The sequence below is a fragment of the Danio aesculapii genome, chromosome 6 (genome assembly GCF_903798145.1).
Source record: "Danio aesculapii chromosome 6, fDanAes4.1, whole genome shotgun sequence".
In the NCBI taxonomy this organism is placed as follows: Eukaryota; Metazoa; Chordata; class Actinopteri; order Cypriniformes; family Danionidae; genus Danio; species Danio aesculapii.
Window position 1 is genome coordinate 56129037 of NC_079440.1, and position 18245 is coordinate 56147281.

Below are 18245 nucleotides of genomic sequence, written 5' to 3' on the forward strand. Positions count from 1 at the left end.
CTGACTAGACCCACACCAGCATCCGACACTACTCTCCCACCTGCCTGACTTGCTGGAATGTTCTACAGTTTAAAATATTCATTTTTTATTATCTTTTCCTCATCTACAGTATGTAAAACAGTAAAATAAATTAAATTAAAGATAAAAAATGATAAAATATAGTATTAAAATGAGTTAACTTAATATAAAATATGAATATAACTTATAGTAAAACTGTTTACATTATAACTAACACATAGTTTGTGTATAATCAAACATAATATAATAATAAAAATTATATATTATATATGTTAGTGTTAATGTATATGGAATTTATATAGTTTATTATTGTATGTATTGATTTTCAAATATATATTACAAATTATACCACATTGCTTTAATTATAATCGCACTTTATTCTGTATTTATATTTTCTATATTTTTTATTTTTATATCGGCCAGCAGTTTGTACTGTAAGTCCTTTTGTCTTGATTTTAGATGTTGTTTCTGTTCTGATTGCTTATTCTAAAAGTGCTTGCATCCCCATTTTGATAATAATATTCATGATAATTATATATATAAATAATATAGTGTGACATTTAAAAATATTCAGTCAACATCACTACAACTTAAAATATGAAAAAAATTGAAATATTATTTTACAACCACTTTGCATTGTAAAACATGTCCTCGGGTGACTCTTATATGACAGTGAAACTTGTACTTTTTCTCACTCACCAGTGCGGTATGGAGCTCTGAAGATGTACCCCTTGTTGTCCAGACTGCGACGGTAATAACTAGCATTAAACGGCTCTGAATCTTCTTCCCAGGTCTCAGCAGCTCTGAAGCACACACACACATTTCATGCTTTTATTTGGATCCAAAGAGAGTAGTCAAAACAATCAAAACCAAAACAGCCGTATATTCAATTCAGTTCAATTCAATTCAATTCAATGCGAGGTTATTTGTATAGCGCCTTTCACAATTATTGTTTGAAAGCAGCTTTACAAAAGGTGCACACTAATCCATTACAATGAAATTCAGAAAAAGTAAAGTTTATTAGAGACCATAACTTTTTTAGTTACTAATAACTAATAAACTAACTAATAACTTTTAACAGTTCAAGTTTTTTATATATAAGCATAGTTAACCTGCAGTTATATAACATATACAGTTAAAGTCAATTATTAGCCCTCTTTGAATTTTTTTCTTTTTTAAATATTTCTCAAATGATGTTTAACAGAGCAAAGAAATTTTCACAGTATGTCTGACAATATTTTTTCTTCAGGAGAGTCTTATTTGTTTTATTTTGGCTAGAATAAAAGTAGTTTTAAAATTTTTAGAACCCATTTTAAGGTTAAAATTATTAGCCCCTTTAAGCTATATATATTTTTGATAGACTATAGATCAAACTATCATTATACAATAACTTGCCTAATTACTCTAACCTGCCTAGTTAACCTAATTAACCTAGTTAAGCCTTTAAATGCCACTTTAAGCTGTATAGAAGTGTCTTGAAAAATATCTAGTCAAATATTATTTACTGTCATCATGGCAAAGATAAAATAAATCAGTTATTAGAGATGAGTTATTAAAACTATTATGTTTAGAAATGTGTTGAAAAAAAATCTTCTCTCTGTTAAATAGAAAGTGGGGAAAAAATAAACAGGGGGGCTAATAATTCTGACTTCAACTGTAGGTGATGTCCATGTGTACATGGTCATTGAAGTGTATTTGCGTATTAAGTGTATGTGTTGTTGACACAGCAATTAATTTAACAAAATGACAGATGTAAAAGGCATGCATACACTTACATGTGTTTCAGTTTTCAACATTTAACATTTAAAACAAAACAGACATAACATCTCTGTCTCCATTTTTGCATGCTCCCTATAATGTACAACATTTTGCAGCCCTCTGATCACACTCCAATTTAAGAGCCCTCACAAGATTTTAGTACACACACATGCGCACACACACACACACGTTCACTTCTGCTGCCATTTTAAACAACAGCAATACAAACACAGAAGAAGCAGACTCACTTATTGGGGAAAACTCGAGTGATTCCTCCATCTGTGGCCGCAAAAACTGCCAGAAAGCCATACCTGCAAAACCACAACACATTGATCTGTAATGCTGTTGCGTACTCATTGAGTTGATGATAATTAAGAGTGTAAATCCAGTGGCTGAACATACGTGTTGAGGTCGTTGATCTTCCAGACTCGATCGACCAGCTGTTTAATGATGCCTGTGTCCAAAATCAGGTTATGCAGCAAGAAATTGTCACCTGTGTGGAAAAAAAAGGATAATATTTTGACAAATACATTTATAGTATTACTGCACGTTATTTTGCAAGATAGTTATATTTTGTGGTGGTTATTCCCAGAAATTTGCGAACAATTTTGTGATAAAAAACAAAACAAACCATATATAATATAAAGTATATATATATATATATATATATATATATATATATATATATATATATATATATATATATATATATATATATATATATATATATATATATATATATATATATATATATATATATATATTCACCCCCTCCCCTTAGCCCTATGCTTTCAAGCCCTTAAATGTCACTTTAAGTTGTATAGAAGTGTCCATAAAAATAGTCAAATATTATTTACTGTCATCATGGCGAAGATAAAATAAATCAGTTATTGGAAATGAGTTATTAAAACTACATGTATTATATTTTGAAATGTGTTGAAAAAAATCTTCTCACCGATAAACAGAAATAGAGGAAAAAAAATAAACAGAGGGTCTCTCTCTCTCTCTCTCTCTCTCTCTATATATATATATACCATATTAGGTAGCCTACTAAGTTAGGTGTGCAATATGACACAATGACATCGACACAAATCATAAAAATAAAGCTTCTTTATTTTAATCCAAAGGAAGGTTGTATAACTCTTATTTTTATCCACAATCTAAGGCCCAATCCCAATTTTACCCCTTAGCCCTTCCCCTTACCCCTACCCCTCATTTTAGTAGGGGTGTCCCAGTAGTAGGGGGTGAATAGCCCTTCGATCGAAGATTTTTCAGGACCAAACTTGAAAACCAAGGGTTAAGAAAATTTCCCAGAATACACCAGCTGAACCCGGAAGTAAGGAGATTCGCAAATTAGTATTTTTTGTCATTATTACTAATTTTTACAACAAACAAACACATGTTTAAATATATTCATAACTGCATTCATGTTTTACCATCACGCTTAAAAAAACCCCCCCGCTAAAATAAAAACTATAATAATAATAACTCTCGTACAGCAGTTCCACAACATTCTGACACTCGATAACACTCGAATACCCTGTCAGAAAAGTCTAGTGTCTGGGAATGAGCTTTTTACAGTGTCTGCTATAATGTTAATGTGGTTTTTGTGTGTTTACATAGATGAATATGGCCACGGTGTAAATGTGCAGTATAGCTACGATCTTGCCACATTAGATTAACTACAATAAGAATAACTACAGCAGTCGAAATCATGTGATCTCATATGAAGCATGAAATCGTGATGACATATGATGGCGTGTACAGGTGCTGTAAACCTGTCCCAGTTCTTAGGGGTAAATTTTGAAACCCTTCCCCTTCACACTTGGTTTTAAGGGCCAAGGGGAAGGGCTACAAAAATAGAATTGGGATTGGGCCTTAGTTTGTCTCAGATTTCACTCCCTGGAGCATCTGACATCATGTACCTCATGTAGGACATGCGTTAGGGCTTCCCTTGCCGTAATACACCTAAAACACAGATTGCTGTAAAACTCGTCAATGGCAGGGAAGCATTTTCTCTCATTAAGTGCAGGAAAACAGTTAAATGAAATCATTTATCGATTTTACGCACACCACAATACTAGCCATGCATGTAAAGCACAAATAATGTCCTTCATTTCGGTCACGTACAGCAGCAGTCATCCTTGAACCAATCTCTATTATTGTAAGCTGCTTGCTTTTCTGTTCCACTGCTCCGTTTGTTAGATGTTTCCCACTTTCTTTTGCAGTCTGAAGCGCGTCAAATGCACGAAACGGTAAATTCACATCATGTCTAATGCAATCTTTGCTTTGGCTTCACATGTAAATCACTCCCTTTCACCCACATCTGATTACTGCACAGGTTGCAAAACAACCCCCCCCCCCCCACTCTCATGTAATGTTAGGATTGTGAGGGCTCAGGTGAGCCATCATTTTTCGAGAGACACTCAAATACATCACGTGCGCTGCGTATGCAACGTCTATAAGTCATGTAAAACATTTAATTACAAACTGAAATAAATATCATTTGATTATATGGCTTAGAATTGGATGTTTTATGAGATTATTTATGTTTTTTGCAATTATTTTGCGATTAATTAAGAATTTTGCACGATCGCTAAAAAAATCGACTTTTTGTTGATTTTGCGTTGGATTCAGCGACTGTGTAATTGCTCGGTGTCAGACTATAAACAACTATGACAATTATTTTAATAAGTAATAATTAATAAAATTACTTATAAATGCTGCGTTGGCTAATAAAACAACACAAAATAAAACATAAAAGAGCGACAATTACCATAAATTCAATCAGAAATTACAATCAGAAAGTGATGTGTGAAGTGTTTTTAAGCTCTGTAAATCTCACATTGTTTGGAGTCTGGTGTGACTTTCTCCATCAGGGCGATGAAGTTGAGCAGGAACTCGGTGTTGTTGTTGGAAAGCTCCAGATCTTTGCAATATTCCCTGAGGAAAACACACATCATTCCACACTGAAACTGTAAAAACATAACCGTTAACAGGATTAATAATTACATTAAAGACTGAAAAACTTGATAAACAGCGAGAGGTGACAAAATACATTGACAAATATTTCACTTTTCAGATATATACACATCCTAAACACACAGAAAACAGCACATTTACATATTTATCACACATAACTGCACTGCAAACAAACGATAAGAAAAAGACAATTCTTAATCCATTTCTTTGTCTGGTTTTCTAGTAGGAATATCTAAACATACTAAACAAGATTTTTATTCTTATATTAGTAAAGGAGTCAAAGGGTAAATTTTTGGACTCTTTTTTACATAGGATGTATGTGAATGTCTCCTATTACTTTTTTTCTGAGCAAAAAATAAATGAAAACAGAACACTGTATACGTTTTTATCATGATAAACAGAAGATACCCACTAAATGTCATTCAGTATAACAATATAAATGTTGTCATAAAGAATCACTAAATTTTACCCAGTTGTTAGCAATAATATTTAAATAATTTAAGATATAATAAAACGGAGTTTGATCATTTATCCTGTTATACAGTAGGTAAACGTATTAGTCCTACTGTGAACTTTTAAGTTATGAACAATAGTTCAACAACTAATTTCTTTTGTCTTTGCCAAGACAACTAAGCATTTAAGTTAATTTGTAAAATACTAGTGTGTGTACTTTAAAGGTTTAATTAGATTTACATATTCAGTGTTGAAACCCCTTTAAGCTAATTCTTTTTCCGACTGTCTGCAGAACAAACCATCATTTTACAAAATATATTTTTAGCACATCGCTGATAACACTTTTGTAAATTGAACGTGATGTGCAAATTGAATTTGACCCGTATTTATCTTGTTTTAAAGATATTTAGATGTTTTACCTTAAAACCAGATAAAGACACAGACTAAGAACATGACCGTATGAGGTGTATATGCTTTAAAAACACACACGGGGAGACAGATGATCATTCATAGACTCATGCAGGTCAACTTCTCCAGATCTCTAGAGCTTTAAACATGCAGTTCAGCGTGATTTTTCTCCTCCACACAGATGGCGAATGTAAAGAAGAGAGGAGAACGTCATGCACACTGAGAAAGAGGATGAAAAGCTGGAGATCAGATGAGGAGCATCTACTGAACGCCGAGAGATTCTGATCCATCAACACACACAGTTACTCACAGCAACATTAAAGTTCACTCTCTTATAAAGGCTAGCTTTGACTTTAAAATGATTTTTCTTTCAATTATTTATGAGGATGGTTCACCCCTTAAAAACTTGAAAAAACTCGCTGTTCATTTACTCACCCTCGGGTCACCCACATGCAAATCTGATACATGGCAATATGTGCACATTACATTACAAGTTAATATTTGGATTTTACACAGTATATAAAATCTCATATATGCAAAATATATTTTGAAATATTGCAAAAAAATGGCTGCTTTTGTAATTTTTCCTCAACTATTGCAATTACAAATATGTATATACATGTTCAAATATATTAGGTATAATGTGATCTACCTAACAAAAGTCATGGTGCAGTGGAAAAAGAATGAATATTGTGTCTGACTCCATCATGAGCTTGAAGGACTGCATCCATACATCTCTGCAATGACTCAAATCACTTATTAAAAAAGTCATCTGGTATGACAAAGAAAGCGTTCTTGCAGGACACCCAGAGTTCATCAAGATTCTCTGGATTCATCTTCAATGCCTCCTCCTCCATCTTACCCCAGACATGCTCAATAATGTTCATGTCTGGTGACTGGGCTGGCCAATCCTGCAGCACCTTGACCTTCTTTGCTTTCAGGAGCTTTGATGTGGAGGCTGACGTATGAGGAGCGCTATCCTGCTGAAGAATTTGCCCTCAGCTGTGGGTTTGGGCAGCACAAATGTCTTGATACCTCACACTGCTGATGTTGCCATTCACTCTGCAGATCTCTCGCACGCCCCCATACTGAATGTAACACCAAACCATGATTTGTCCTTCACCAAACTTGACTGATTTCTATAAGAATCTTGGGTCCACGCAGGTTCCAGTAGGTCTTCTGCAGTATTTGTGATGATTGGGATGCAGTTCAACAGAAGATTCATTAGAAAAGTCTACCTTCTGCCACTTTTCCAAATGATCAACAAGAAATCAAGTTATTATTTGTTGGTCTTACAACTGGGATCGACCATATATATATTACCTATATATAGGTTTTGTATTTCATATTATTTACACAATATTTCTACACAATCAGTACATGTACATTATGTAAATACAAACTTTTATTTTGGATGCTGACATCAGTAATATATTTAATAAAGTAATTAATAATATAATAAAGTAATATAATTATATGTATTTTATATATGTTACACATACAATATATTAATAATGTATGTTACACATGACATATTTTATGTAAAATCCAATCATGAACTTGCAAGTCATATTTATAATTGGCACATATTTACATGCATCAGATTTCTAATTGGGCATTTATGTTGTAAGTGACTTTCTCAGTAGAATATTAAAGAAGATTTTTAGCTGAAAGCACGATCTGTGCTGATTCAGAAAATGCAAATCAACGACACTTTGAGAGTCAAAAAACACATACAGGATAAACGAAATTAATACCTGCAGTAAAACTGAGGTCTTACAAAACAAATGTGAATGTGCACTACTTTCAGAGGCCGTGGATTAAAGGTAATAATGTTCAGTCCATCGATTCACTTCATCAGGAGCCACAGGTAATAATTTAGCTTTGTCTATATATATTTTGGAGTCCCAAAAGAGTTAGTAGTGTTCGACTGCAATTAATCACCAAGGATCATGATTTCTGATTAAAAAAACCTCTGAGCTGTATTGAAGAGAGGCATGATTTATTCTGAGTGCACTATCCCTATAAGAAACACACATTGTTGACATACAGTACGGGTGTAGAGATATGCATTTCTGCACAGATTTTTAATTACAGATTTTCTAATTTTGAATTACAGTAATTGCAGATTTCGATTGAATCACAGTTCAGGACAGACTGAGTTTGAAGAGATTTAAATGTACTTTCATTCAAATTAATTTAGGCTTTAGCAAACTCTGTAATTACTAAAAATATATAGTGCTGATTTCTCCCCAGTTTGAATAAACAAGCAAAAATTACATTTATTATAGTAAAAAAATAAATAAATAAATGTACTACTACCTAAAATAGATTTTACATATGAAACTGCATTTAATAATTAACATGCTTAGAAGAAATACAGTAATTGTTCACATTTTAACCCAATCTGAACATCTGAACCCATGCAATTTAATTGTAAGTGAAGTACTATAAAATAACTATTGCTTATGTGCACCCACTCAGAAATAAAGGTACAAAATCTGTCACTGGGGTGGTACCTCTTCAAAAGGTACACCTTTGTACCTTTAAGGTTCACTTTTTCACCTTTAGGGTACTGTGAGGTACACATTTGTACTTTTGGGTATTAAAATGTACCTTTAAGGATCTGTTAATGAACAAAAATGTACCCTTTGAAAAGGTACCGCCCCACACACATACCTTTATTTCTGAGAGTGTAAAAATTCTGTGAAATGTTGAAACTATTCAGCAATAAAATGTAATACTTTTTAAAATCAAAACTCCAAATGGGTTTTTCACACAAAAAGGCATTAAATAACCACTTTTGGTTTCTAAAACTTTCATGGAATTATATACACTCACTGGCCACTTTATTAGGTACACCTGTCCAACTGCTCGTTAACGCAAATTTCTAATCAGCCAAGCACAGCAACTCAATGCCTTTAGGCATGTAGACATGGTCAAGACGATCTGCTGCAGTTCAAACTGAGCATATGAATGGGGAAGAAAGGGGATTTAAGTGACTTTGAACTTGGCCTGGTTGTTGGTGCCAGATGGGCTGGTCTGAGTATTTTAAGAAACTGCTGATCTACTGGCATTTTCACAAACAACCATCTCTAGAGTTTACAGAGAATGGTCCGAAAAAGCGAAAATATTCAATGAGCGGCAGTTCTGTTGGCACAAATGCCTTGTTGATGCCAGAGGAGAATGGCCAGAATGGTGACATTCGAATGGTAGGGTCAGAATTTGGCATCAACAACATGAAAGCATTGATCCATCCTGCCTTGTATCAACGGTTCAGGCTGCTGGTGGTGGTGTAAGGGTGTGGGGGATATATTCTTGACACACTTTGGGCCCATTAGTACCAATTGAGCATCGTGTCAACGCCACAGCCTACCTGAGTATTGTTGCTGACCATGTTCACCCCTTTATGACCACAGTGTACCCATCTTCTGATGGCTACTTCCAGCAGGAATAACACACCATGTCATAAAGCGCAAATCATCTCAGACTGGTTTCTTGAACATGACAATGAGTTCACTGTATTCAAATGGCCTCCACAGTGACCAGATCTCAATCCAATCGAGCACCTTTGGGATGTGGTGAAACGGGAGGTTTGTGCAGCTGACAAATCTTCAGTAACTGTGTGATGCTATCATGTCAATATGGAGCTAAATCTCTGATGAAAATTTTCAGTACCATGTTGAATCTATGCCACGAAGGATCAGGGCAGTTCTGAAGGCAAAAAGGAGTCCAACCCGGTACTAGTAAGGTGCCTAATAAAGTGGCTGGTGAGTGTATCTTCTCCGTTGTAATAGGAAAACTGAAGTTTATACCTCACAATTTTAAGTAATAACTCAATTGAGAAAAACAAAAAAGTCTGAACAGATATCTAAGCTCATTTGCGAGGCAATAATTCAGAATTTTGTTATACATTATCAGAATTTTAAAAATGTCAGAATTGCTAGATCTAAACTTTTTTTACTTTAACTTAGTTTTTACTTTTTTTCTTAGTCTTGCATAAAAATAGAAACATAAAATTAAAATTCTGAGGAAAAAAAGTGAGAGCTGTGACAAAGTCACAATACCTTTTATTTTTTATACACTCCAAAAATGACTCTTGCTGCGTGTTCAAACTACTTATTTAAAATGAGTTGAAAACACAATTCTTAAGGTTTTTTTTTGGGACAACTTAATTGTTTTATGTTGAATCCACTTAAATTTGTAAAAATTAAGATAATTTAATATATTTGTTTTGGGAAAACATGAAGGAATTGTGTGGAACCCAGCATTTTTTACAACATAGTAAGAAGAAATTCGTTATAAAGAGCATTGGAAATGTGTGATTAAAGTTTTTGATTGAACCACAGACTCCAATAAAGAGTCATTATTTTTAAGAGTGCTCTCGTAAAGAAAGTTGTAAAATCCTAAAATCCTCCATTTGCTCTAAAAGACAATAAATTGAGCTATTAAATAGCTCTAAGTAGGAATTTTAGTTTCCCATGTGACGGTGAGAAATCTCGACAGACAAAGCACAATAAACAAACACATTGACTTGGGTTAAAATGGAAAGACACGTTACGCACAGCACACACACACACAGAAACTACAGTGACTACGGTATGTTAGAAAGAAAGTTAGCAATGGACGTGTGCACGGAAAAAACAGGAACGTGGCTTCAAGAAGTCACACAAAGCTACCTGGGGGCAATGAACACATGTCCCTCTGACTCAAAAGTGTTTGGCAGCAGAGACTCAAAATCTGCAACAGAAACGGGCAAGATTATCCAGCGGCAAGCGGAGGCCGGAGAACACAAGGGAAGCTGCTTCTGAGAAACAAATCAACATCAGCTGCTCTTCAAAACAAAGTGCAGGAACGCAGTGGGGACGTTTTCATAGCAACACTGAGGAAATCATGGGGGAAAAACCAGTGTTAGCCACGATGCTGCCTTAGATGGAGCCCAAATGGAGGAATTTGGAAAGCAGGCAAACATGTTGGTCTACAGTTGAAGTCAGAATGATTAGCCCTCCTGTGATTTTTTTCCCAATATTTCCTAAATGATGTTTAGCAGAGAAAAGAATTTTTCACAGTATTTCCTATAATATTATATCTTCTGGAGAAAGTTCTATTTCAGCTAAATTAAAAGCAGTTTTCAATTTTTTCAAAACCATTTTAACGTCAATATTGTTAGTCCCCTTAAGAAATATTTGTTTTTCCATTAACAATTGCATATATATATATATATATATATAATATATATATATATATATATATATATATATATATATATATATATATATATATATGTATATATATATTCCATTTCCATTCCATTATACAATAATTTGCCTAATTACTCCAACCTGCCTGATTGTCTAGTTCAGCCTTTAAGTGAAGTTTCATAAACTAATTTCGAGGGGAGCACGTGATATGATTGAGCACGTCTGGCCACTCATCTGTAATCAGTAATAATACAATCAGAGTGATCCTAGTTTACTATAAATGGATGATTTTCTTCCTACTGCTCTATCTTCGTTTGGAAGAATCCCCCCTTCCACCCCATCTCCTCCTTTTCCTCCCTTTTCTAAAGGGGGAGCTCTCGAGACCTACCTGATCTACTTATCGACCGGGCGGGAGCCCTGGGCTCAAATATCTCAGAGCTCAGGGTTCTCTCCCAGGACAGCATGCTAAACCTGCTTTATACGCCAAGCATATCTAAGCGGGAACTCTTGAAATGTCACTTTAAATGTGCAGTATGTCAGTTTTTGACTCTTCTAAAGCATAAAAATTACCATGATATGTTTGCAGCTATTTAAGACACATGCAAAGTGAAAATTCTTGTTTATCTGAAAAACAATGCTAAAGTCAGATATTCTGCGTTGAAAATGTGTGTTACATGCTGGAACGACTGTCTTTGTTTTGGTCATTTAACCAGCCCAATGCCAGTTTAGCCAATGAAATTTCAGCACCCGGGTTGTCTTGGTGGTAAACAGCGTATTTCATTCAATCAGTCAGAAAGGCTCTTAAAGTATGCGTCGTAACCGAAATGCGACCTCCGGCAGACAGTATCAGACTCCGAAATGAGACGCAGATTCAGAGTTCCACATGAGGTGTTATTAATTAGCAAATAATATAAATATTACAAACGTAAACATTAGGTGAGCAGGTTACATTGTAACACTGTGTCTTAACAACACACTACGTGACGAGATACGCAGTAATAAGCAATTTGGCTGTTTGCACCAGACGAAACATGACAGAAATTTAAATACAGCTATTCAGAAGCACAGAATAGTGCACTCACTGCACTCCAATGATATGGTAAGGTTTATAATCTAATTAATACATATTAACATTGTTAAATGTAGATGCTAAATCACTGATTTGTGTTGCCTTCCATTATTTCACATTCGTAAAGTTCAATTTCAAATTGTTTATTTTATTTTCAAGATCTGAGGTGAACTATCTGCTGCTGCTTTCAGTAGTGTGGCAATAAATGTCATGTAAAATGGCATTCACACTAACATTATTAGCATTTAACACTGAATGAAGCACATGAGGTGTACCTGAGGTGATCGTTGTTCAGCTGTGATGCTGTGTTAACACCAGACATTGAATAAATAGATAGTAAATAGATGCATGAACATTTTAAGTTTACTCGCTTCATTGCGCGTCAAATTCACTTCACAATGGATGCAGATTCGCATCATGGGCATGCAGGGCATCTGCCCGGGAAGTCTAGCTTTGTTGCTAAATGGCTAACATATATTTTATTGAGAAATGATCTGTGTTTATGTGCTTTAGGAATGCTGAAAAAACAGTGTCGATTTGTTTAGAGCCGTGTCTGAGTCCACTGGATCCATTCACAGGTGCACCCAGCTCTGTGAGTTCATAAACTCCTCCAGAAACTAAACCTGGATGAAGGAAGCTTTCAGCGGTGCTTCCGACTGAGCCGAGCCCAGTTTGTCGAACTGTTGTCTGGTGTCGGCAAGAAGATTTTGCCCCGCAACACCAACAACAGGCACTATGTCATAATCACGCCCTTACAAGAGAAAGCTCCTGATTGGTTAACGCGGTGCGAATGCCTCCTGAAGTTCCGATTTTCCAACTTGAGTGATTCGCACAGAACACGCAATACGTGCGTTAAGCGTGTCAATTCCGAAAAATGATGAACTCGCACCGCTTCATTTGCGCAAATCGCATCATTCGCGCCACCTTATTCGAGTGTGTCGCGCTGCAGGATGTCTATTCACGTCTTTGCATTGACTTAACATGTAAATCACTCGCACTTGCCGCCTCTTCTGCCTCTAGTGTGATCGTAACATGAGAAATAGAATCTGTTTCTAAAATAGTAATTTCAGGTGTTGCTTAGAACAATATCTCCTTTTATTATGGAAAATATTCCTTCTATCGTGTGCTGTTGCTTTTATTTAGAAAACAGTTCAAAGCAGCCTTAAATCAGCCTTTAGGCTCGATCGTCAGGAGCACTCTTGTCAATCTGGCAACCTGCGCTTGCGTAGACTCGTCAGAGGAGGAGCCGAGTGAAAATGTGTTTTGATCCGGGAGTGCAATACCTAGTTCAACCACTGGGTGTCAAACTGACATACTGCATCTTTAAGGTGAATACTAGTATCTTGAAAAATATCCAGTAAAATATGATTTACTGTCATCATGGCAAAGAGAAAATAGATAAGTTATTAGAAATGAGTTATTAAACTATTATGTTTAGAAATGTGTTGACAAAAATCTTCCTTCCATTAAATAGAAATTGAGGGAAAACAATTTACCGGGGGAGTGGGGGGGGGTATAATAATTCTGACTTCAACTGTATATTATAGTGCAAATTTATCAGATGAATTTGGGTACTTTGGTAAATCGGAGAACTGGCTTGACCTTCGGGATACACATTGAGACAATGCGAGTTCTCAGACGGAGTTTTTCTCAAACAGTTTGACGTGCCGCTTTCTTTCTCAGTATGGCATCAACATGGCCAACCGTTGAGCTGGAGTGGGTGAGGCAGGGGTCCTGATGGAGGTGATCACCCCACAGACTGGCACCGTCAGCCGCTTTCGCAGACACAATCAGAGAAAGTGCCCAGCATTGTGGAGGGCATGAAAGGGCAACACAGATTCATCAACATCCTACGCATTATTCCTGACAGCATTTCAATTATGACTTAATATTTCATTAAAAGGCAGATTATGATTGTGCCCAGGTAGTTTTCCCTCCGCAATGTCTTGCACTTCCAGGTCAGGAGGTTTGAAGACGCGGCGATGGCAGTCTGGAGGGTGATAGACATACAAAGGGGTCAAGCTGATGAAAACACGGGTGTAAGAGGAGGACGACAAACCAGACGAACGCCACTGAGCGATCCGCCACTGAGACAACAGGAGAGGACCTGAAGGAGACCATCTAGCAAATTCATCTAAAGCCTGTTCTGGGAATAAGCTGGAAGACTAAACCGAAGACAGCAATACATGCTCATAGAAGCCTGTGTGTAAGCGTTTCTGCAAATCTAAAAAAGTTTAAAGCAAGAATTTGCGCAAAAATGAAATTCAAGATGATTTATTCCGCCTCAAACCCATGTGGAGCATAACAGGAGATATTTTGAAGAATGTTCACGCTGTTCTTTTCTATATGGTGAAAGGATATGGAGATTAGCGTTGATATATTATAGTGTTTCTCAGTCGCTTTGGTACATTTCTCAGATCAGAATTGAAATCTGCAAAACAGTAAGTGCATTTGTAAAAACAAGGCGTACAAATAGCAAAACTTCATAGGTTACCTGCAAAAGCCATGCAGTCTCTTGCTCAAAATGTAGAAATTTAGAAAGAAAAAGTTCTCTCATCTCTCAAAACTACATTTCTGTATCAATAAACAAGTCAGTGCCGACAGAATGACAAGTCCTGCTGTCATTGTGTATGGATAAGACTATTAATAAGAATACTATAGTGTACTCTGGAGGGGTGTTCAGGTGTAAACTATGGCGATATTGTTTTGCTGTTTGTACTGTAATTTATAGCCAGATCATGTCATTGTGATACGGAAAGGAAAATACAGCACCGCATAGCACAATTACAGTTTTTCTCAGTGGATTTGGTGCATTTCTCACAACACTGTTTACATTTGCACAACAGTTAATGCGTCTCTCAAAACAATGTCAGTTGTGCACATCACAGTAGCAGTTTCTCATTCCTTACAACAAATTGCGAATGCTTTTTGACATCAATATTTCACACAACTCTCGGTTTTATAACATTATCATTTACCTATGTCATGTCAGTTAAAATGAACTAAACTTGTGAATGCTGAATAGTCATTCCATATAAAACTAACAGTCCTCATTTCATTACTTGAGTCTTTACATACACAAATGTTGAACTAGTTATCAAAATCTGTCAAGCTTATTTTATAAAAAAAATAAATAATCTTTTTTTCCCCCCTGAAAATGTCTTCTTAATTGAACAATTTCATGAGTGATTTACAGACCTGTGCATGTTGTAGGTTCAGTTCCAATATGTACTGCAATATTGTTTACAGTTGTGCACAGCTCTAGCCAAATGGAGCTTATGTCTGTTATAAATAAGGGTGTGTTTATTCTTTTGCACAATGCTGTGAATAAATTAGAAAATTAGAATTGCACAGAGCAAATGCAGTAAATATGTGAAACATACATATTCAGTGTCTTGTACTCAGATACCTCACTAAATGCAGTGATGTCTAACTTTACTGTAGTCTTCAAATGTCTGTGCAAATAGTATATAGTGCTGTCTTGAACATTTTCAGGAAGTGTCACCAAAATCTGACTTGTTTGCATTGGACAACATTTACAGAATAAACTGTCCTAATGAAAACATGACAAAGCCATTTGACTATCTTGTTCATAAACAATGGTGTCAGGACTCTTCATCTAGATGACACTAACACTTTCATTGTCAGTACTTGCTTTTGAGGAATGAGCTCTTCATTTAGAGCAAGTGACACGCTTTTGCAGGTTATCAACAAGGTTTTGCAGTTTGTACTAATTGTTTTGAGAATTGCATTAACTGTTGTGCAAATGTAAACAGTGTGAGAAATGCACCAAAGCCACTGAGAAAAACTGTAAAAACAAAGCAGAAGTAGAAATGGGAACATAGGACAATCTCCTCTTAGACCTTCATTAGAAAAAGTCAAGATTCACCTGGGAGAAATGTACTAATTGTAGACGGATTTAGAAAAAAAGCAAATAGAAAAATGCATTATGACAAAATATTGACAACTTGTTCAGCCATTTTGTATGTAAAGACTTATAAAAGACATTAAATGTTGTGCGGAGTGAGCCCATTCAACAGAGACCAAAATAATACATTTTGATCAACATGACTTAAACAATTGATAACGCAGGAAACTGCAGAGAATTGCACATAATCATTTGCATGGATGTACAAAAGCATCTGCAACTTGTTCAAAGGAATGAGAAACAGCTTTTCTGCACAACTGACACGATGATGTGAAGATTGAACAGGGAGTTTTGAGAATTTCAATTTCGATCTGAGAAATGGACCAAATTGACTGAGAAAAACTGTAATCAATGTAATCCAGGCTAAACACATGCCTGTTTAGATTTATTGCCGTCGATCCTCATGTATTTATTGCATTATATTATTTGTGTTTGTTGTTTTATTTTTAATATTAATTCATTCATTTTCCTTCAGCTTAGTCTCTATTTCAGAGTTCGCCACAGTGGAATGAACAGCCAACTATTCCAGCATATGTTTTACGCAGCGGATGCCCTTCCAGCCACAACCCAGTACAGGGAAACACCCATACACACTCATTCACACCCACACACTCATACACTACGGCGAATTTATTCAATTCACCTATAGCGCATGTCTTTAGACTGTGGGGGCAACCGGAGCACCCGGAGGGAACCCACGCAAACATGTGGAGAACATGCAAACTCCACACAGAAATGCCAACTGGCCCAGCCGGGACTCGCACCAGCAACCTTCTTGCTGTAAGGTGACAGTGCTAAAAATGAGTTTTTACTCATCTATAATTTTATTTCTTATCTATATACGTTACCATTGTGTATATGAGGTGCTATAACAAATAAGCTTAGCTTACTAATTTGCATACTCCTGCAAATTCATTACATATGTGATCACACACTAATCTTAAAATGCGGTTAAAATGCCCCAACAATATTAAGTTAAGCATTAAAATTCTGTTAGAATGACCCAATAATATTACGTTATTAATACAAAAATAACCCAAACATGGTTATTTTTGCTTGAATAACTTCATGATATTGTTGAGCCATTCTAAAAGCATTTTATAGGCTTTATCAAAGTCAATAACATTAGACACTAAAGATGTGTGTTTGTTTTATTGTGAACTATACTGAAAAACAGTGACAACTGAATCAATTTTAGTTAACTAGAACTTAATCTATACAAAGCTGCCTTTGATGCAATAGAAATAAAGATGAATCTAATTGATTATATCAGCTCACACGTCGTTAAAACTAATTTGATATCACCAGACTATAAATAGAAGTCTACTAAAAATATAATTTTGAAACCTAATGACTGCAATGAAATTTTAAACAAAACAGTGCATCATGAACATTCTGCAAAGTAACTTATTTTCGCTTTAACAGAACAAGCAAGTGATATGCTTCCGGATTGATCTGAGGAAGAATAAACGAGAACAGATTTTTCATTTTTGTTTAAAAAGAATCAAATAAATTAACAGCAAACAGACAATGATAGAGTGTGCTACGCTAAAAACGCAGTTATACCTCCTCAACAAAGACCGTTTCTACCTCACACTATTACTGTAATGCTAAACTAAACAGAAACATCTGAATAAGACTAACAAAGGACAACTGGCACTTACTACATAAAAAAACCCACCAATCTAAATACGTTAACTCTGTCGCCGAGGAAGAAACAGGAGGAGGACAGATGGAGGAGGATATTCCCGAATGCAACAGACACAGGGATCAAAAATACGTTTTGTTTTTGACAGTGAGAGAAAGAGCATATTTTATTGTTCTCCAGGAGATGTCAGGAAGAAACCTTACACTGCTGTCCAAGCCAAAAGAGACAGAAGAGAGATAGAGATTGAGATTGAGAGATGTGGGTGTAGCAGAGGCTGAGTGAGGAAGAGGAGGAGCAGAGAGAGGAAGAGGAGGATCTTGGAGGCGATGCGGGCAGGAGGAACAGAGGAGGCAAGCAGGCTGGAACAGGTGAAGGTGGACGTCAGCGGGGAGGAGTTCAGGACAAGGGGACGAGGATAGGAGTAGAGTAACAAAGGTGGTGGACCAATATGGTGTATACTTGCCCTTGAAGTCTGATCCGTCTGAGGAGGAGAGAGCAGAAAAGAAACAGGGGGGACGGGTGAGGGGGAGGAGGGGGGAGGGGGATCACAGACAATATTTTATTCAATGACTTTGTTTGAATAAAAATATTGTTTTTCTCAAAAAGAAGGAAAATCAAGTCAGTCAAAAAACAGTAATGAACAACGGAGAGCAGGAAAACAAAATGCGTGGAAAATAATAAGAAATGAAAAGAATATATGTATATATACGTTACAAGTGGATGGAGTCGAGGAGAGAACATTTGAGGACGCATGAGCAGAATCTGAACTTTCATCGTATG

The 18245-nt window shown here is 35.8% G+C and overlaps 1 protein-coding gene across 1 annotated transcript in view; it reads right to left on the reverse strand.

Annotated features, from left to right (window-relative positions):
- The window catches only part of cacna2d2a (calcium channel, voltage-dependent, alpha 2/delta subunit 2a), a 243083-nt gene that overhangs the window by 17175 nt on the left and 207663 nt on the right, over positions 1-18245 (reverse strand). Inside the window, exons 21-25 of the mRNA XM_056460753.1 lie at positions 10299-10359; positions 4622-4719; positions 2179-2269; positions 2025-2087; positions 718-821 (exon numbers count right to left, since the gene is read on the reverse strand). Of these exons, the coding sequence (XP_056316728.1) occupies positions 718-821; positions 2025-2087; positions 2179-2269; positions 4622-4719; positions 10299-10359 (417 nt within the window). The remainder of the gene's footprint in view (positions 1-717; positions 822-2024; positions 2088-2178; positions 2270-4621; positions 4720-10298; positions 10360-18245) is intronic.